This window comes from Canis lupus, chromosome 32 (assembly GCF_003254725.2).
Source record: "Canis lupus dingo isolate Sandy chromosome 32, ASM325472v2, whole genome shotgun sequence".
Taxonomy (NCBI): Eukaryota; Metazoa; Chordata; class Mammalia; order Carnivora; family Canidae; genus Canis; species Canis lupus.
Window position 1 is genome coordinate 12,019,176 of NC_064274.1, and position 22,581 is coordinate 12,041,756.

The following is a 22,581-nucleotide window of genomic DNA, read 5'->3' on the forward strand; positions in this document are numbered from 1 at the left end:
TACAAATTACTAGAAGAGAGTATTACAGCCTAAGACAGATAAGAAATAAAGTCAGGTGTCTAGGCCTAATCAATTATATCCCAAGGTCTTAAGAGAACTTAAAAATGGGGGGATGTGTCTTCCCCACAGTGAGAACTCAATGTATTTAAAGATGAAGCTAAATAAAACTATTCTTAGTAAGCTTAAAAATCATAGGAAAAAAATGACAAATTATATCTTTAAATTTAAGACCATCAAGTTGTTGTGGATATTGGGTAGATTCTAGAAGGAATGAATACATAGATAATATGAACAATTGAAAAAGAGTCCATGATCTACAGTGACTAGCAATGTCTCCCTTAAAACAAATTATGAAAACCAACCATTTTTCTTTTTTGATAGGATTGGCAATAATATTTGGATTTCAATAATGAATGAAGTGAACTGATCTATGAAAGGAAAGCTGATGGGGTGCCTGGTGGCTTAGTCAGTGGAGCATGTGACTCTTGGCCTCTGAGCTGTGAGTTTAAGCCCCACATTTGAAAGTAGAGATTACTTAAAAATAATTTTTTTTTCTTTTAAAGAAAGCTGATCGTGAAAATTTGTTCAGAGTGATGATGAAATGTTGATGTGAATCTGGAGGGAAGTCTATAGCAGGTCTTTACCTGACCCAGCCTTACTCAATACTTATCTAATTACTTGAATAAAGACACAAAAGGCATATTCACAAAATGCATAGATAATGCAAAGTACGTAGGGCTATTTAGTATGTTGGAATACAAAATCTAGATTTAATCAATCTCATAATGCTGGAAAAGTAGTGTGACAAGTAACTAATTGGAAAAATTCAAGTTCCTTCAATTTAGGTTAGAAAAAAAAAAGCTGGACATAGATGACAAACAATTCATGGAAAAGGATAGCTAGGGATTGCATAAATCAGCAGTGAGATGGGACCACCCCATCTGAGTGGTGAGTGGTTCTCACCTGGGGGTGACTTTGACTCTGGTGGACCTTTGGTAAGGTCTGGAGACATTTTTGGTTACCACAACTGAGAAGGGGGTGGTTGTAGTGCACTACTGGCATCTTGTGGATGAAGGCCAGCCCCCAACAACAAGCTATACGGCCCAAAATGTCTACAGTGTGGAAGCTGAACGCATGCTGCCCTAGAAAGAGTACAATGAACTCACAATACATAGAGAGTCATGTAAGGTATAGACTTGTAGAACAAAGGGCACTGGCCATGCGGTTAAGCTCAGGACTAGTCCTTGGTCCGCCGTCTTGCTGGTTAAATCCTATCTCAAATCATGTTGAGTTCTAGGTATCAGTGTATCTGAGGATATAGAGAAACTAGTGTGTACGGAGCAGAACCACGAGGTTGCTGAAAGGTCTGGGACCCATATCACATGAGGAATAGTAAGAAGAACTTGGGAGAAAAAACTTCCACAGGGCAGGTGACTGTAAAGGTATGAAGGGCTTTCAAAGAAGCAGTTATACAATTATGCTCAATCCATGTTGTTCCAGAAGGTGACACTTAAGCCCATTTAGTAGAAAGCAATACATCAATAACTATGAATATTTTAATTTTAAGTTAATTTCATACTTATCAAACTTATATATTCTGAAATTGCATGTTATATAATTATTGTCCTTTAGCATTTTAATAATGATGATAACACTAATAACATAAGTTTTTAGTTACTATTGATGTCTTAGCTCATGAGATGAGTGACCTCACTTTTCCATTGCTATAAACTTTTCAAGCTTGAGCACAGAATCACTTCTTTGGGATAGTCTCTCTATTCTGTCAGAGAAGTTTTCAAGGAAACTCTATACTGGATAGAACTGACTAGACTATCTCTAGGATTTGGGGGCTGGAAGATGTAGGGGTTCAGAACCTGAGCTGGCTCTATTTCATATACAGCTAGTTTCCTGCTATAAGCACTTAAAACCAGAGGTGGTTTTTAAGGACACTACTTTGATACAATCTTCTGATCTGCACTGACATCAAATTCTAAATTGTATCAGAATTGCCAAGAATTAGTACAGTCCAAACACATGCTAATAAGCCTGGCCAGTTGGAACAAAATGAACTAAAAGACAACACTATTTACAAAGGCAATGTAAGCATTGCAAAATGTAAGCATTGAAATTCTGACCACTACATGGGCCAGGAGAAGAGCGATGGCCAAAATATACTTGTGAAAAAAATAAACTAAGCCAAATAAGATTTGGAAGAATTTTCTCTTTTAAAATGTCTATCATTAATAGGTCTTCCATTAGTTTAATGAAGCAATTATTTGTTAAGTGTTATATTTTGGATGTGTTAAAGAACACACTTTTATGTAGTAACAGTTCTATGGCAGGCTTCTAAGAGAAATGCTAATTTTCAATACACACAATTGCCCAAATTTCTTCAATTATGGTGATTTTATTTTTGTGTGAGATTACCAGCCGGACAAAATTTGTCTTCTTTCATCAACATCAAGTCTTATTGTAAGAAAATAGCTCCAATTTTAAAAATGTAGCATATTTGCCTAAATGTTATGTTTAGAGCATTTTCATTTACAAGTTCTATGTAATGTAATATGAATGGTGAGCATAATCATTGGTGAGCATAAATCATTTTAATACTTTAAAATTAGGTATATGAAATATTTAAGGCCCCTAAGAACTAAGGAAAGGAAAAGAATAACTAAGAAGACTGTGTAGCTTTTGGCACCATACCTCAGTCATAATAGTGAGGACCAGGCAGGACAGTGGAGCAGTTCTCAACTGATGTCCTTTGAGGGAAGGAGGCCCTCATATTCTGTGGTACCATTCCTAACTACAGTAAACAAATGACCACCCCAGGCTTAGACCTTTCACAGAAATAAGACAAGTGAAACTCCAATTGCTAAAAAACAATCACTGGTTAAAAAAAAAAGTGAATCTGACTTTTCATTTCTAGGGCCCTGTAGAAGGCAGTCCAGCTCATTCAGGTGCCTAGAGACAAGACCATGAAAGAGGATGATCATGGTCCAGGCCAGGTAGGTCTCGACAGAGACACACAAACCTGAGGGCATGGAGTATACTTCCCATTCTAGGAAAAGTGGCTGCTGAGGACCAGGACTGCCTGTATAAAATCCATAATTACTACTGGGGTAAAAACCAGAGTGTAGATTGCAGTGACTGTGGCGATGGTACTCTCTTCTCAGATCAAGAGCAGATTATTAACTTAGTTCTGAGAACTAAACATGCCAGGGGAAAGTCAAAAGGAAGGAGGAGTGGGTGAAACTGCACCAGCAAATCTGGCAAAGACAAGGAAGATACCAGTCTACGAAATGATAGTTTTTTGTTGTGTGCTATCTAGACTGCCTTTGTTAATTTTGGGTTTTCTAGAAACTCAGTAAATAAGATTTTTGTGAAAGTTACCCAAATGAGTTACTGGAAAAAGATTTCTGGAGTACAGAAAATGCATTCCAAACAGAGGAAACTGTAACAAAAATATTGGGAACCCCCTCCCCCCAAATCCCTCAAAGCAAAATGAAAACAAGACAACAACAAGCAACAAAAAGGCAGGAGAATGAGATGGAACTGTGGAGACCAGCTGGATCCTAGGGTCCATAAGAGAGGACTGTTCTCGCCTGGTTAGGTGCAGCGAGTGGTTTTGAGGGCGCAGCACCGGAAGCCACCCCTCTGCATCCACAGGAGGAGGGGAGGCGGGGAGAGAGCCATGCCCGCTCAGCAGAGGTTAGCAGCGGGAGGACTTCACCTTTATCTCCTTGAAGAAGGAAGCAGTTTCTCCCTCGATGATTGGCTGCAGCAAAGGGCTTCTCCGCTTGCTGGAGGGGGATCCCTGTGACAGGACAGGTCGTTGACAAGTAGGTTCCACTGTGAATCCCTCTCCCTTGGCCTCTGGGCCTCTGCCTCCTCCAGGGCACTAGGATTCATCACTGCCTTTGAACTATATACCCTAACCCTTCCCCACCACATGTTCCCAGGAAAACTAGAGATGACCAAAGTTCTTGTCTGAGATGGTGCTTCAGTCCAGAGCCCACACACCCAAACCAAGGAGGCCTCAGGAGAGCAAGAAGAGCACAGGAGCATGTTAACCAAACGCAGAAAAGCCTGAGGACAGACATTGTCCTGTTCCTCCTCTTTCCTCCCTGAGGAGAGCAGATGTGAGAACCCTGGGAAGCATTAGAAGCTTTAAGTAAAACAACATAAGCTCCTCAGGTGATGCAAACGTTGTGCAGCTTCCCTGTTTTACCTTCTCACCTTATCCAGGAACACTCGTTTAGGGGTACTCAGGGCTCCTGACTGGAGAATGAAAGGATTCCTGAGATTGAATCCTTTCCTTGGCTAGTTTACTAAGTTACCCTGTGAAAAATTTCTAGAGAAGTAGCTTTCTTCTAATACACCTGCCAAAATCTGGAACCTGCCTTGCTCCTAGCGACAGATACACTGTTAACAGAAATACAAAGATTATATCTTAGAAATCAACAAGGAGGGGCGCCTGGCTGGCTCAGCTGGTGGAGTATGAGGCTCTTGATCTCAGGGTTGTGAGTTTGAGCCCCACGTTAGGTGCAGAGATTGCTTAAATAGAAAATCTTAAAGGGGCGCCTGGGCGGCTCAGCGGTTGAGCATCTGCCTTTGGCTTAGGCCGTGATCCCAGGGTCCTGGGATCGAGTTCCACATCAGGCTCCCTGCGGGGATCCTGCTTTTCCCTCTGCCTCTCTGTGTCTCTCATGAATAAATAAAATCTTAAAAAGAAAGAAAGAAAAAGAAAAAGAAAGAAGGAAAGAAAGAGAAAGACAGATTGACTTAAAGCAGGAACCAAACAAAGAACAGCAGCTAAGATGACATGCATTTTAACAACATAAAAGCAAGGCTGTGTGCGCTTATTTGAAAGTTGAAAAATCAAGAGAGAAAGCCCCCAGCATTCCCAGAGAGGAGAGCCCTGGACCAGAGGCAAAGGATTCCCCAGGAGACAGACAGGGCATTAAGGTTTACTCATAAACTGGGCAGAAAAGTGGGAGACTGGAATAGAGGAGATGGGCCAGCTGGCCAGTGCCTGGAGGCAAGCTGAGGGTCCCTACTCTGGACAGAATCAAAATTCAGAGGCCAAAAGCAGTTAGGTGTAAGTCAGAGGATGGTGGCCATTGAGGGCGGCCACACAGTTACTAGCCTCCCTCCCTCCCTCTTCTTCTCCTTAGGCTTCTCTATAGCTTCCAAAACCAGGCGGCTCTCTGGAGATCCTTAGAGGACTTCTCCCTGGATATGATCCCTAAGGGGGCCATCCCTCTTTTGGAGGGAGAGAGAAGACTATTACCAGTGGGCCCTTGGGACCAGAGAGGCCTCTGGACTGGAGGGGCTCTGTCCTGCTGGTGTTCTGAGGAAAGGGTGTCAGCCCAGCACAAGGCAGATGGACATACATGTTAAAGCATGTTGCTCAATAGAAAACAAAATTCCAGCAGTTTCAGATTTGCTCATTTTAGACAAATGTAGCCTCAGAAGTCTTTGACAAATTCGTCATTCCCCAAGCTTATGAGGCATAAATATTAATGACAGGTTCGACTATTAAAGAGTACTCTCTAATGAGAAGGCAGGTTGGGACCCATTCCACTAGGTAATCAACCACAGAAAGCTGTTGTACTCACAATGATGGGTATGGTGTTGGCTCGGGACAGGATCTGTTTGACGAGCCGGTATCTGTCATATAGCGGTTTCATAACCTGACGTTCATTCTTGGTTACCTGAAAACAAGAGCAACAGAGCTCAAAAGCCTGCCTCTGACACTTAGGCTCTCAGCTGCTCAAGCAACTCCACTCTTGCCATTCTTGCAGAATTTATTTAAACTGATAATAGGGGGATCCCTGGGTGGCTCAGTGGTTTGGTGCCTGCCTTTGGCCCGGGGCGTGATCCTGGAGTCCCTGGATCGAGTCCTGTATCGGGCTCCCTGCATGGAGCCTGCTTCTCCCTCTGCCTGTGTCTCTGCCTCTCTCTGTCTGTGTTTCTCATGAATAAATAAAATCTTTAAAAATAAAATAAAATAAACTGATAATAGTATTTAGTCTGTGAATTTTTAAAATATCCACTTCAGCAGCAGATCTTTGGAAATCACTCCATCAGCAGTATTGCTTTTCCTGAGTCAAAGCTATGACCATTACTGGTTCACTGTGTAAAACTACTCAAAGTTCAGAGCTCCCAGGTGATTTACTGTTTTCCAGATCCAGGGAAGAAGAAAGTATGTATTTCTATGGTAATACTTACTGTGCAGCTCTGTGATCTTTTTTTTTTTTTTTTTCACATGTCTCTCTCCCCTGTGAAATTGTTTTGTTTTTTAGGACAAGATTCTGGCAAACTGTAGGTATTCAAGAAACATCTGCTGCTAGACTACATGGATGGACTCATCTCCAGTGCCCTAAAATGTGGCAGAGTGCTCACAGATGTTTAAACGACTGTCTCGGGATCCCTGGGTGGCTTAGTGGTTTGGCACCTGCCTTTGGCCCAGGGTGCGATCCTGGAGTCCCGGGATCGAGTTCCGCATCGGGCTCCCTGCATGGAGCTTGGTTCTCCTTCTGCCTGTGTCTCTGCCTCTCTCTCTCTCTCTCTGTGTGTGTGTCTATCATGAATAAATAAATAAAATCTTAAAAAAAAATAAATAAAGGACTGTCTCTACAGGCAGTGGGGGAATAATCAGGCCCAACTCCTGATAATGTTCTAGAAGCCCTTCATCATCTGCTGCTTCTCCTCTTTCCTGTCATATCTCAAGCTCCAGAGATAAACTAAGTTGTGTCATCCCTCTTTGCCTAGTTCTGTATGCCTTCAAATGGCCAATGGCCTCCTCTCTTCTCCATGGTTTGGCAGATTCCAGATCAAGAGCCACCTCCCCTGTGCAGCCTTCTTCCAACATCCCCCATTCTGAGAGACCCGCTCACGCACCTTTACCTACTGCAACCTGTGTATACTTTGTAACTTCACACATGGTTTGCTATTAACTGAATGTGCGTACCTCAAATTTTGAAACCTAGTCTCCTGTGTGATGGTATTATATTAGCAGTCGGGGATTTTGGCGGTGATTATGTCATGAGCCCTGATGAATGGGATTAGGACCCTCATATAAGAGACCCCAAAGAGCTCTCTGGCCTCTTCTGCCATGTGAGGACAGTAAGAAAATGGCTGTCTGTGAACCAGGAAAGAGCCCTCACCAGACACCAAATCTATCATTGCCTTGATCTTGGACTTCCCAGCCTCCCGAACTAAAATAGAAATAAATTTCTGTTGTTTAGAAGGTACTTGTCTACAGTATTTTTTTATAGCAGCCCCAGTAGAAGACACATTTTATACTCTATATTAACTATCTGTTGGCACACCTGTCTCCTCTTAAAGACTGTAAGCCTCTTGAGACCAGGAGTATGTGTTTTTGTATCCCTGGAAACTGTTTTCAGTGCCTATATAATGGAAATATTCCACAAGTATCTGTAAAATGATAGAATATTTCAAGCACAAATACATATGCAAAGTTTATAGGTATGCATGCATTTCCCCTTTTTACTTAAATGCCAAAAGAGATGAATTATCTTTGTTTCAAGTTTGTGGTTTGTCTTCTGCACTTTATTTCTACCACGCACATAAGGCAAGAGTTACAGAGGTAAGGAAGGGCAAATAGGATTAGGGACCTTTTGGGCCTTCAGCTTTGAAGACAACTTTAGACTGTGCATGAATGGATTATTCCTTTGTAACCTTTTATGTTTGCCTTTCTCAAAGTGATCAATAAGGGATCTTTGGACAAACTTCATGTGCCAGGATAGGATACTGCCACTACACAGAAACATCTTGTGGACTTCTTTTCTGTGAACAGCAATAATAATAATCTTTTCTATTTCTTCCTAAGTTCACAATATTGAAAGGCAGATGGTATTTTCCTATCTCTAGCTATCAAATCAAAAGGAGTTTTAAAATTGGTATTTCATAGAAGATGACCATCCATAATGAAAAGGAACACAGAAATTATGTTACAGAAAGACTGAGGATAAAACCATAGGTGTTACTACTAGACATGCCTACCATAATGGCCAACAGAAGACAACAGATTGTGTCAAGTGTCAGCAAGAATGCTGAAGAACTGGATGGAACTCTCTTTCACTGCTGCTAAGAGTGGAATACTCTGGACAACTATTTGGTAGTGTCTACTAAAGCTGAACATGTGAGCCCTCAGTTCCACTCTTAAGTATAAAAAAAAAAAAAGTGTGGCCTTAAGCTTACTAAAAGACACACAGAATAATGTTCACAGCAGCACTACTTATAATAACCCCAAAGTGGAAACCATCCATATGCCCAGCAACAGAATGGATATGCTCCCCAAACTGAATACTGCACGGCAACGAGGATGAATGGGCCACAGCTATAGGCAACATCATCAATTAATCTTACAAAAAGAAAGCCAAGTAAAAATAAGCCAGACACTAAAGAATATATAATGTAAAATTTCACTTTTGTCAGTTCAGAAATAAGCCAATAGAATTTACAGCTTTAGAAGTCAAGGTAATGGTTTTCCTTCGTGGAGTGGAGGTTGTGGTATTGACTGGAAGGGGACAGGAGCAGGAAGGAGCAATCCTTCCTTCTGGAGGATTGGCAACATTTGTTTCTTGTCTTGATGCTGGTTACCTGGACTAGTTTACTTTGTAAAAATGTATCAAGGCACATATTTATACTGGGGACTCCTTTCTGTATTTATGTTATACTTCAACAAGACTTTAACGACAGCCACAGAAAAGTCTAAGGATAGAAATGGAGTGACTTGTACAATCTCATATGTAAAATGACAAAATTTAGGACTGGAACACATGGGATAACTTTTTAAATACAAGATGTATCTGATAAATGTGTTCCAGATGAGGTTAAGGCACATTCTAATTGTCAACATATGACATGTGGTGAAATATTATTATGCAAGATAAACAATTCATAGTTTAGTGACCAAAAGACATACTAAAAATAAAAATAATAAGAAGCTAGCATTTCCCCATTGTGGACTCACATCCTATTACTTGTTGCTTGGCAGAAATATTTTTGGACTGTAGAACGAAAGTCTGGATTTTAGAAGGAGAGGTAAAACCAGCCAGAAATGGCAAATTTGACAGAAACCAATTTCCTCTCTAATTCTTTTTTCAAATTTTCTAGTTGGAGCAGATGAAGAAGATCACTGGCTTAATTTTTTGTTTTATGATACTGATATTTAGATTTTTCTATGAGCTGCTCATGTTTTAAATCAGGAACTAATCACCTGATTGATCTGATAAAGCCCAGTTTCTGACTATGTGGGGTTAAACCTGTTATAATTCCACCAAAGTTAACACTGGCATTTGATAGAAGTGTCTAAACACCAGAAATATTAAAGATCTGTAAGTCTGAGGGGTAGAAAGAATTAATACTACTTGATTTACACCAGGATTAGTTTCATGATATATATCTGAAACCAAAGGCTTGGTGATATTAAAAGTTAATACAACTTTCACTCATCAGAAAGCCACATCACATGCAATGATCAGAACTGGATTTGTTAGTAGAGCCAAAATCTAACCAACATTTCCATAAACAAAGTGAAGCCTTGGCTGAATTGTTACAAAAGGGTCAACTGATATTAAATGGGCCATGGGAAAATTGTTTGGAAGTTGATGTCTCTTATTCTTGAGTCATCGGCTGCTCGGAGATTCTGTTATTGATTGAAAACTGGCCTTTGAATGAGCCAGTTTCCTGGTTTGGAAAGCCTTGGTTTCCTGATTGGAAACAGCAGAATCCAGATTAGAAAATCTTTATGATCTATAGTTGCTTGGAAATGACTTTAGGCCAAGCATGTAATAGTCACTGGATTATTATTATTATTATTTTTTTTAAGATTTTATTTATTCATTCATGAGAGACACAGAGAGAGGGAGAGAGAGGCAGAGACACAGGCAGAGGGAGAAGCAGGCTCCATGCAGGGAGTCCGATGTGGGACTTGATCCCAGGACTCCTGGATCACACCCTGGGCCGAAGGCAGGCGCTAAACCGCTGAGCCATCCAGGAATCCCCCTGGATTCTCCACCCCCCCCAAATTCTCTATTATACTTTCACTTCTCTTGCCTCAAACCTTCATTAAACTTTCATTTAGGTGGTATCTCTGGATGGCTTTCCAGTGTGTGGGAAAGATGTATTTTTGCACACAAATCAGGACAATATAAAAACCTAGATGGAAACCTAAGGCAGCAGCACCTCCCATTCTGTCTTTGCTTTTCTTAAAAAGATTTTAATTAATTAATTAATTAATTTATTATTGCACATGAAGTAGGGGGGAGGGGAAGAAGGTGAAGGAAAGAGAATCTCAAGCAGACTCTGTGCTGAGCATGGGACCTGACGTGGGCTTCTCATGACCCTGAGATTACTACCTGAGCCAAAATGGAGAGTCAGATGCTTAAATGACTGAGCCATCCCGATGCTGGGGCCTTTGTTTTTGATTAAAAGAAATCTTCATCTGTTGATCTCTTACTACTGCTTTTGGTTGTTCTATAAAGGTTTCAGATAATATTTCCAGGTACCAAGGGAACACTAGCCAATAATTAATCCACATTTAAATAGAGGAAAAGTCTTGGACCAAAATTACAGAGGCCCAATTAGACAGCTGCATTTGCCTGCCTTTGCCTTTTGTGACAGTTCTTGTCTTTGCCTCAAATAAAACTTCCTTACAAAAACACCCATTTGGGCTCTGTCACCTGGACAGTGCCACACAGGTGAAAGAGGAAATGACTGATGCTTTTAATGTGAAGATAAAGATAGAATTAGGACCCTGGAATATCATGGTTAGAAGAGCCTTCTATTTTCATACAATGAAACTCAGCATTGGAAAGGGCAATGATTTGCCCAAGGCAACAGATTTGGGTCAAGAACCCAGGTTCACTGACTCGCAGTTCAGTTTTCTTTCCATTCACAAATAAGACATGAAGTAAAGTAGGATCTTAACCCAGTGAAGACACACTAAAAATGTCACATTGAAGCATTTTCCTCTAATAGGGTTTGACCAAGTTGTCTTCACATAAAGAATTCTGCCTTCCAAGGTCAGAGCCCTGCCTATGTTGAGTTCACAAGACCTCTAGCTATGAGCAGTAGCAAGGAAGCACCGCTTTGTGAGAAATTATGCCACAGACAAGAAACTATACAGCCTCAGAATCTTCTTAGTAAAACATGTGGTTTGAGTTTGTGTGTGCAAGGGTACCTCTGTGTCATAAAACTACTAATAGGAGAAGATAAATGAGATGGATTCTTTTTTTTTTTTTTTTTATGATAGTCACAGAGAGAGAAAGGGAGAGAGGCAGAGACATAGGCAGAGGGAGAGGCAGGCTCCATGCACCGGGAGCCTGATGTGGGATTCGATCCTGGGTCTCCAGGATCGTGCCCTGGGCCAAAGGCAGGCGCCAAACCGCTGCGCCACCCAGGGATCCCAGATGGATTCTTTTAACTATTGCATCTTGGCCCATCGACTCAGAAAGACGTAACTCTCCTTACTACTGGATAAAAATAGCAGACTCAGCAAAGATCAGATAATCCCAAATAGCAGATAGCCAAAGGGCAGTATTTACATATGACTTCAGAATTTGCGTTTAAATTTGAACCAAGTGTGTCTAGTGTCATGTTAGTTTCCAAGGTATTAAAACATAACATTAAAATATACTGATGAGGAAGAGGCTCAAGGAGAAACCAGAAGCTCTTGCAAACAACCCATTCCTTTCCCTAAACGTCATCATCAAGGAGTGGTCTTGTAAAGAAGGTAACACGGTTACCTGCAGTTATGTGTTGTATTTTCTGTGACATGGTCTTTTGATGAGATCCTTAAATGCTGAAAAGACATGCTTTCATAATTAGTAGGGATTTATGTGCCACTTTGTAAATGAGTGTGTTTTTGTTTTTCCAAACATGTGTCAATCTGTAGAGTGCACTGTTAAAGCAAACAACCTTGTTTAAAAAATGTACAAGGGCAGCAGACAACTGTTTTGGCCTGTGATTCTGACAATTATTCATTGTCCTTTCAAATCAGAATCTGTAGACTCAGCAAAAACCCATGAGCTTTGAGCACCTGCTTCTCAAAAACAAAACAAAACAAAACAAAAAACCCAAACCGAAAACCAAAACAAACAAAAAAACCCCTGGGGTTTGGAATGATAGTTTAGCTCTGGAAATACATGTACTTTTCTTTTGAGAAGAGTGTTGCTCAAATGGTATTTACAGTTCAGGGTCCATGGCAATACTGCGGACCTAAGAATGAAAAGTTCACTCTGATTTTCACACTGGCCACATAGCAAATGAACTCTGCTTTTCCTGAGGAGGATGGAGTATTCATGTTCCAGAGAGAGAGAGGCAGAGAGTCTGACCACAAACCAGCAAAAATGCCATTCAAACTTCTACAGCACTTGCTCCCTGCCCAATGAGATGCTAGAATCCAGACTCAAAAAGGTGTTCTTCCAATATCTGAAAGAACAATGAAACGAGGAAGCAATACTGCAGGGCCAAGAACTAGGATTTCATATTCCTAATGATGCGCATTCTTTCTCCTGATTCCATCACTTAATAAGTAGGCTGCGGCTAGCAGAACATATACCTGTAGCAGAAGTGAAAACATCATTTAAAAAAAAAAAAAAAGAAGTGAAAACCTCATGGACTGGGCACCCTCCCGAACCACTTGCCAAGAACCCCAGCCCACTTCCTCAGTGCAGACAGCGTGCAGGTAAATGTGCCTGCATGTGTCCATGCCATCAGTTAGTCTCCATGACAACCTAGAACAGCCAGCTACGGTATAGACAGAGCTCTGCTCTTACCTCAGTAGCCCAAAGCTCCAGAGCTGGTCTCAGTAGGGCTGGGATCTGAATCTAGGTCTGCTGATCCCTGTCCCTGCACATCATTTCAGCCCAGGCAGAATGAGAGGATGTGTGTCCAACTCTGAGCAACAAACACCAAGCATACAAGCCCCCGAACTGGCCATAAAGGTTGGGACTAGAAAGCAGTGGAGAGATCTCGGGGACTCTGGCAAAGAAATCTGTAAAGGAGTCTGTCAATGTCATCTGTGAACCTACGTGATGAAAAGAAGAAATGCTGGAGAAGGAAGGCATGCAAGTCCTGCCCTTCTTCCCCACCTGCCTGGTGGCCACCAGGAGATCTATACTTAGAAGGTTCTGAGCCTCTAGTGAAGAAGGGGCCTCTCTCTGCTACAGGAGTTCAGTTCTACTTCTCCAAGTTCTGAATACTCCAAGAGAAAAGGACAAGTTGCACAATATATTTGAGCTCCAGTGCATTTACTGTTTGATTCAATGCCTTTAAAAAATCCAAAACAAAACTTGGCTTGAAACATGACCATTATCCCAGAGCACCAGTGTTTTTCCGCTGTAGGGACAGGCCAGTAAAATCAATCAGCAGAAGCTCCAGCTTTTTTTTTTTTTTTTTTTTTTTTAATTTAAACCTGATAAATTCAGAACTGAGATACCATGGAGGATGCATTCTCCAAACAGTTTCTTGGGCACAGGGTATGTGTCAGGTCTTTGTGCTAGATCAAGTGCACTGTTAGGTGAACAAAACCCAGAATTCCTGACTTCACAGATCCTTGAGTCTAGTGCATTATTCTGGAAACTTCTTTATTCAAAAGAGTAAATTTTACATGAAAATATTATCTTCATTATATAGCCATGGCTGTGACTGGAAAAGAGACCGATGCATTTTGGCTGTATAAAAATCCTTCTGTGAGTATAAACCTCATGCTTCTTTATATCTGCTCTTAAGAACTTGTTTTGTTGGGTTCTCGACAACACTCTCAATAAGTCACGAAGGGTAACTGACAAGGATATCTGCTTACGAGTTTCTTAAGGAATAGAGCAGAAGACTATCGTTCCACTGTCTCCTGCAGGACTAATGACAAACACACAATAACCATGCTTGCTGAATAAGAAATTGCTTTAAATGCTTTCTATTGCTATGAAAAGGCAAAGTCCTATTTTGGACTCCTCACACTTTTGGTTCAGGATAATGGCTGGATTTTCTCTACAGATAAACATCAGCCACAGACACACTGAAGAGAGATTAAATTTTAGGGGATATCATACTAGTTTAACATCTTCATTTTATGGGTTAGAATGCCTTGGAGCCAGTGACAGCTTATGGGGACAGACCTAGGGATAGGGAATTCTCTAGGGCTTTGTGCACTCACCTATAATCTATGTTTCCTCCACCACTGTCCCCCTGAAGCAGAACACTAGTGACTAAATGTTAGCTGCAAACGAATTTTTCTTTGGAACTCAAATTCAGAATCTTCTTGACAGTGGAAGTCACTCATCAGTTTAGCTTTCAGGAAGCTTAGGTCTGCTGAAAATACGTGGTCATCTCCTAAACACTAGGAAAACTCTTATGTCAAATACTGAACACAGAAGATTCAGGTCTAAAGCCAAATAGTTTACCCCAATCAGAAAATTCATTAGTACATTTACATACCGGCCGCCCATGAATGCTTTCATAATATAACAGAGCTTTCTGCAGAGCCACTTTCTCGTTAGCAATTTGGTCTTTGGTCATATCCTGAATAAACAAAAGGAGAGAGAAATGAAAGAAAGGGAAACATTTATGCACCTTACTACTTATTTATGTAAACAAATTTCTAAAGTAAAGTTAAAAAGAATCCTCCTACAATAGCTCCTCTGAGCTCTATTCAAAGCTCACTTAGGCATTAGCTCTTCCTGACCTTTTGCTGGGAATACAGACAATGCAGCAGAGTCATGATCAACTACTTGTATCTCCCACATGGCAGCAAAGGCATGTTGAGGTAAGCAAGGCTGCAAGGCACATGGGGCTTAGCTTAATGGCCCAAGCAATGACTACAATAACAAATTACACAGTCCCAAAGGTTGGTCTACAATCCTTTTACTCTAGAGTCATCAAACCCTCTGTTAAGCTGAATGAGTTTTCTGCGATCTGTATGTTAGAATGTTCTGCTTTCAATGTGTAGTCATAAACCAAAGTACTAGCAGTGAAAACACTCTCAAGCTATTCCATCTGCTTCTCTAGACATCTAAAAGTGTGGGAAATGAGGGCGTGAGAGGTTTGAGAAGGCTTCGCTGCATCCCTCTTCCTACGGGGACCCATGTGGCAGCCCCTATTTCCACCGTGTTGGCTGGAATAGTTTAGGACAAGCAATTGGCTTGGGGCCTCCACTGAATCTCCACACCTTAATGTCCTCAGGACGGCTGCTTTCTGTCCGCTTCTCCTGGAGCTTCCTCTGGATGGATTCCAGCGTGGCTTCGACGCTAGGCTTTACTGCTTTATCTATGAGCTCTTGCTTCTTCTCATCTTCTTTCTCAAGCTGGGAACCGAAACTCTTGGGGAGCGTGTTGCTTCGCTGCCGCATCCTGGGGGTTAGATCCTCTTCAGATATCTTCAGTTTGGACTCTAGTTGAAAACATTTAGGGGTGGTGACATATGAGAATCAATGTCTGCTGAACATTAATTGCTTCTCTGTGGTGTTAATAACTGTTTAGTCTCATCTTTTTTCAGAAAGTATCTAATTATAACAGTAGTTGAAATCCCTGGGTTATTATGCAAAACCTGAGAAAATGCTAACATCTTGGATTATCTGGAATGTTTCCCTAACCCAAATTCCTGAGAAAGCTTTAGTTATGTAACATCTATGCTTTAGCCACACCAACAGGCTTGCTGTTCTCAGAATGTGGCAGATGTCGCCTATATTCACTCCCTTACTGTTTAACAGCATTGACTGATCCAGCACCCAACTGCTGGCCAACTTTTTATGGATAACTTACATACCTTATTTTGGAATTATTTTCCTTTGTATTCTCTTTGGTTGTTTTTATGACTATCTCCTAGAAGACAGCATGTTTTTTGAGGGACCAAGGACCCAATCCTTTTCATATTCCTCTGTGCTTACAGGTCTTCTCTTAACACCACAGTAAATAAAACCCTGGTACTTAATAGGATTTGAATTGAAATCATCATCCTTCAATTCATGACTTTGGGAAGTGGGGAAATGATGCAGTGTTTGTATCTTAGCTGGGCTGTCCGTGATGGAGACCATGGTGAAATATGGGGAAGGTGTCCTTTGAAAAATTTCAGCAGTGGCACTCAGGATGTGGTGAGATCATGAATTCTGACGGTGGCTTGTCTTTCAGAAACCATGGCATAGGTCTAGAACTCTACCTACCTTTAAGCTGCTTCCGGAATTTGGCAAGGTCATTTGTCCATTTTAGAACCTCAGGATTGGCTGCTTTGTCACTATGGGAAGGCTAAGAAAAGGAAAATCAAATGTAAATATTTTTGAACTGCAGCACGAGAAGAGTTTGATGATCAGGTTTGTTTTATTTTTTAAAAAATTTTAAAAGATTTTATTTATTTATTTGAGAGAGAGCAAGCACACAGCAGAGTGGGGAGGGACAGAGGGAAAAGCAGGATCCCTACCAAGCAGGGAACCTGATGCGGAATTCGATCTCAGGACCGCAGGATCAGGATGTTTAACTGCATGAGGCACCTAGGCGCCCCATGATCAGTTTGTTTTAAAGAGGAAGAGAAAGTTGAATGCCACCGGAAAAAGAAATTCATCATGAACAATCAGAACAAACGTCATAGGTGTAATTCTATTATCCCTCTTCACATATGGTTATTTTTGATGCTTTCAAAGAATTCCTCACAGGCAAAATGCTGGACTTCTCTGAAGTCCTTTTTCATGAGTTGTAGGGTTTAAGGTGTCAGGCTAACAGAATGGAAAGGAGAGGGATTTCCATGCAAAATGCCTTTCTGCCACTCTTGTGGGCAATGCTAACATGGACCTGAGAGTAGAATGAGGTCAGTCCTAATAAAATTTTAGAAGATAATCTTGAATTAAGTTTTAGCTGAAATAAAGAAACATTTAATGATTTTTCCCATTCCTTCTCATGGATAAGTTTATGAGATGTGAACTAAAATATTCAATTATCTGTAAGAATACCCTGTGCAAGGAAAATGCTGATACATGATGTCTGGGGCTTCTCAGGGCTTATCCCCAGTTTTTATTGTCTTTTTGTTTCAGAGATTCCTAGAAATCTCCCTTAACTTTCTATCGCTTTTCCGAGTTGCTGATATGCTGGCATGTTGATGGATCAGGGGACAGGTGGGGACAGGAAAAGCCCTGTGAGGAGACACTTACTCTGTACTTCCTCTCTTCTTCAAATCTATCTTCAAACTTTCGGATCTTCTTTTTAAGGCTCTGAATCCTTCGTGTGAGCTGGGCAGGTGTCAGGTCCTCCTGCTCGTCATCATAGGACCCGAGAGAGGAGCTCCGGCGCCTATGAGGGGCACAGGGTAGGACACTCACTGCCTGCCGAGGCGCATGGAGTGGGGACATGGCACGGAGGGAGGAAGGGGGAGGCTCCAAACAGCCCCATCCTCTTGAATAAAAGAAAGCTGACTACCAATTCATTTCGTGACCCTGAGCTCTATATGTCCCACCTATGAAACACATCTAACTTTCTCTCGCTCACATTTACATTTAGCAAAGGTAGGACTGAGATACACCTTGCGGACCTGAGGGTTAAATTTTAGATAGCTCTGCAAAGGATGTGCTAATGGAAAATCAGTCTGTGGTGATGTAGTTGGGCCAACTGAAAAATTACAAAGAGCCTGTGTATTAGGATGGAGTGTTCCCAATATGCTCCTTCACAGACTTACAATGTAATTAAAAAGAATTACTAGCCTTCAACACCATTCCTATTCTTTCTAATGTTATGGCAATGATGTAGTCATTGCTTATCAGTGACACAAACCTACCTCATGAAAGAATGGGAATTTGGGGGAGAGGGAGGCACTTCCGTGTCATCCAGGTATTGCCTACTCTGCCCATAAGCATAGAACCGAGGAGAGAGCATAGGGTCACTGTCTTCATCCAGAAGCTGGCGAATCAGGCGCCCAGCCTGTGGGGAGAGGCGTGCTTCATCAGAGTCCACACTCTCCTGCTGCCATGAGAAGGTAGGGACAGGGTCTGGAAGAATAAGGAGGGTGAGAAGTCAAAATTGCTCAGGAAAGCATTATTGTTTCCTAAGTTTACTGAATGGTTTAGGAGGCACTGAATGACCTCCTATTTCAGATTTAAGGTTCAGATGAAGGACACTGCGCCCCGACTAGAATCATCAATATATCTGACAGCCATCATCTACTTCCTAGTTCTGTCCTCACTTGCTTTCAAAAGATTTACTAGGGCTGTCTGGAGGAATGGCTGTAAGGAAGGAGAGCAAACAGTGTATGCTTCCAGCCTCCCCCAAAGATCAGGGACAAGAAGTTTTCCATGTGAGGGCATTATGAAGAGGAGAAGCAAGGTGTGTCATGGAGACAGAGACTTGGCATCACGGCTATACATCCTTCACTGAAACGACCAGGGAGTCACATTTGTCTTGTGAGAGCTCATTTACCTAGGAGTTGCACCTTCCATTTTGGGTCTTTCAGTAAGCCGTTCATGTGCTTCTGCTTAGTGTTGGGATTAGTGTGTTTAAGATGGATGTTTTGCACTTGAAATTTCAGAAGCTGCTCAAGACTACAGTTAACGTAAGATGCTTACATAAATTAGTCAAAAACAAGAAGAAAAAGAAGAATGACTTTCTAAGGGTAAATCTGTACAAATTATTTTAGCTAGTCTTTAAGAAAAAGACACACTCAACACAACATCCTGGGAATATGGCTATATTTATTTCTCTTTCCTTTTAAGACCCACCTCAATATATTCCTTTCCTCATTAAAAAAAATCCTATCAGGTTTTAAAGATAAATTTCAGATGATGTAAGGTATTTCATTTGTAGAACTCCCTGCATTAAAAAAGGTTATGTTTTAAGTATACTAATGGATTACTGTGATTTACACAAGGCTAGGATTTGGGCATGCCCTGAAATTCTGGGATTCCTAGAGCTTGAATCATATAACATTTGTTCCTTTAGCTATCAAAGTGTTTATCAAATCTACAAAATTATCTTAAACAAGTGCTTAATTAGTATTTTATTTAAATAGATCATATCATAATCATAAAATGTTAGAGCTGGTTGAAACTTCATATATTGTCTAATTTAGAGATTTCTCACCCCCGCTGCATGTTAGCATCACAAAGGGAGATACACATAACTTCTATTGCACAGGTTATCACAGCACCCTACTAAACAGAATACTTACATGAGGACCCAAATACCAGTCTTCCCCTCCACCTCCCCGACCCACACTTACTTTAAAAGCTGCCCAAGTAATCCTAAACACATTCAGGTTTCAGAACCATGGATTCAATCCAACAGATCACAGACAAAGAAATTGAAACCCAAAGAATTTAAGAGCAAATATCTAATCAATGACAAGATTTGGGACTAAAACTAAATCTCCTCACTTGAAGGATAGTGCTTCAATATAGTATGCGCCAGATGCTCTAATAACAAGGATGACATCTGAAATTTTTGAAGATCCCACAATAGGAGAGATCATATTAATGTAAAACATTAACCTCCTATGGTATGAGGCCCATAGGTTCTCAAAATTTAAAGAGAATGAAGCTATCTGGGAACTCAGATGGTAATATAAAAAATTTTTTTTTTTTAAATCAAAGCATCTGCAAGTCCCAAAAAGTGGCAGGGAACATGTTGGTAGGAATATTTGGCTAAAGCTAGAGGTGATCAGGAGCTGTCCCCTCATTTGCACTAAAGCTTGCAGCAGGCTCCTCCTAAGTGTAGGGCTCAGATATGAGCAGCTCCAAACTAATGGCATAAAAGAGCAAGAAATCGATGAGAGGTGAGGGAAGGAGAGGGTAAGAAGAAAGTAATCCCTAGAGAAAGAAGAAAGATGTAGTGTTATGTTACAGAAAATGGAACTATTAAACCGGCCATAATGTACCTATCATTTCATGATATTTCCTAAGACAGCAGCGATTTTTTTAAGGGCTCCTATCAGGGCAGGAAAGGGTTAAGATGGTTTGACCATTGATGTAGCAGGCAGTAACCTCACTGCAGAGTGGCAAAGGAGCAAAACAAGCAAGGGAAGGCCAAGGTGGCGTGCCGGGGACAGAGGGCACGGGCAAAGTAAAGTCTGATGTTGATATTGGCATATGAGTGCGCAGGCTAGTTTGACATTTCTACTCCTCACAGTTTCATTTGAAAAGGTGTTACCTTAGATCCTGAAATCCCTTAATTTGTCTGAACCTAGCAGAATATCTCTTTAGAAATATTACAACTAATCTTTCAATTTTTGACTTTGTAGTCTCTGTGTACCAAATGAAGACTGTCTGTGACCATTATCCAAACATGCCTCTGGTAAAAAATATACTGTGATCCTGAATTATCTATAAAGTACTAATCCCCCCCCCCCTTTTTTTTTTTACTGAAATGTGTATTTTATTTACTGTAAGTATATTTTAGAACAGATTTGTAATTTGTACGATTTAATGCTTTAATTATTTTTTTCTATTCTCATTTAGTTTGTATTTTCATTGTATAGAGCAGGCAGATGTTGGGTCAAGCAACTATTGAAGAGAAATACAAAGAAAATATGAAAGACCCATTATTCCTTCTGTCCAACTGAAACAGGAATTTGGCTTTTAAAAATCAGCTCTTGCTTTTGGGTCCAGATGGGGCGAGGAAGTTTTGGAACCCCTTGAAGCTACTAGCTCTGTCTGATTTTTTTAAAAGAAAAAGAAAAAAAGCAGGGAGCCCTTTCTCAGCTGCTGGCCCGAGGAGACTGGCTGGAGCCCCACTCAGTGCTCATCAAGATAAGTGCACTCTTAGTCCTCTTCATCTATTTCACCCATCCCCTCCTTCCCACTCTGGCAATCACCAGTTTGTATATTAAAGTCCATTTTTTTGCCCTTTTCCCCCTTGTTCATTTGTTTTGTTTCTTAAATTCCACATGAATAAGATCATATGGTATCTGTCTTTCTCAGTCTTACTTATTTCACTTAGCCTCATACCCTGTAGGCCAATCCATGTTGTTGCAAATGGCAAGATCTCACTCTTTCCTTTTTTTCTACTAGAATTATAATTGAAGGCTCTTATAATAATTTATAAAATTACACATAATATATAGTTCAATAGGACTAGCTCATTAAAATTCTTCTGTTTTAGTTTGAAATGATCTGAAAATCCAGGGCCTACTCATGTTTTGATAATTGATACTTAACTAGACAAAGAAGAACCAAATAAAAACAGTGTAGTACAGAAGTATGTCCAATAGCATTTCCTGCCCTACAGATTCAGTTTTGAGGATGTGTTAATTGACCAATCCCAGTTCCTATTTTGGGAAGTAGTTTATGTTTTTTTATTTTTTTATTTTTTATTCATAGACACAGAGAGAGAGAGAGAGAGAGAGGCAGAGACACAGGCAGAGGGAGAAGCAGTCTCCATGCAGGGAGCCCAATGTGGGACTCGATCCCGGGTCTCCAGGATCACACCCCAGGCTGTAGGCGGCACCAGACCGCTGCGCCACCAGGGCTGCCCAAGTAGTTTATGTTTTAATCAGTAATTCTAGAGCAATGAAATGGACAAAAATATTGCAAGACAATTATTCAAAGGGAAAATAGAAATGAATATGAGGTTTCAGATTAAATTTTCATCTGAAAGCACCACATAAAAGAAATAGTGATTTTAGCTATGTGTCTTGTCAGAGAGAACTCTGGACATAAATATGGCATGTTTCTCTATGAAAAATTAATCTGCTGACACCACAGCAGGTCAGAAGTAATAGAGATAAAAGATGTATTCATGCTACCTAAGTAATAAAAAAGAGTAAGTCCTGGGGGAGTTCCATATCAGACACTACCATACACATGGAAATAAAGAATTTACTGCAGGAAGAAGAAACATTGTTCTGAGTAATATTAATGTGGTCATTGGGATATAGTGCCTCTCTGCCTAGCCAGCTAGATCCACTTGTCATACAAAAGAAAATTGGCTATGAAGATGATTTAAGAAATCTGCCAGAATTAAGGGAGCTGATGTTTTCTACATCTCATTTCCCACTATATGCTATGTAGAGTCATTACTACCTGGCATGACATCATACTGACTTTCAAGGTGGCTCCTCAGTGGTACAAGGAGGTATGGGCACATCATGGACACAGGAAGACATAAACCCCACCCAGGAGAGAAATCCTATTAGAAAAATGTCTTCAGTGTTCCAAATCTTAACCATAGGACCGTGGTAGTCCTATTAAATTGTTCAAATAACCTTGCAACTATCAGAGTTAAAAGGAATCTTAGTAGTAGGCTTTGTCGATCCATTTAACCCTTAAATTTCATATATTTGCTTTGAGTTTATTTGCAAATTATTAAGTAGTCCCTCAATTGCTACATTTAAGTCATTAATAAGATGTGTGGAATGGGTTAGAGCTGAGAACTTTCCTAATGAAAATACCCCCATTTGTGTCAACTTTGATCCAACTATCTGCACATTTAAGCAGTGTTGCTTAATCAGTTACTAATTCACTCTACTACCTGACTATCTTCTTTTTTTTTTTTTTTTAAAGATTTTATTTATTTATTCATAGAGACACAGCTAGAGAGAGAGACAGAAACACAGGCAGAGGGAGAAGCAGGCTCCATGCAG

General features: G+C 40.6%; 1 protein-coding gene across 8 annotated transcripts in view; it reads right to left on the bottom strand.

Annotated features, from left to right (window-relative positions):
• FAM13A (family with sequence similarity 13 member A) overlaps positions 1–22,581 on the bottom strand; it is a 344,934-nt gene that overhangs the window by 10,740 nt on the left and 311,613 nt on the right. For 7 of the 8 annotated variants that reach the window (XM_025424952.3, XM_035709590.2, XM_025424924.3 and 4 more), the window contains 7 exons: positions 17,788–17,998; positions 17,168–17,306; positions 16,190–16,271; positions 15,200–15,420; positions 14,470–14,553; positions 5,619–5,714; positions 3,731–3,814 (listed from right to left, as the gene is read on the bottom strand). In XM_025424952.3, coding sequence (XP_025280737.1) covers positions 3,731–3,814; positions 5,619–5,714; positions 14,470–14,553; positions 15,200–15,420; positions 16,190–16,271; positions 17,168–17,306; positions 17,788–17,998 — 917 coding nt within the window. The remainder of the gene's footprint in view (positions 1–3,730; positions 3,815–5,618; positions 5,715–14,469; positions 14,554–15,199; positions 15,421–16,189; positions 16,272–17,167; positions 17,307–17,787; positions 17,999–22,581) is intronic. The other variant, XM_025424933.3, reaches the window with a different exon arrangement.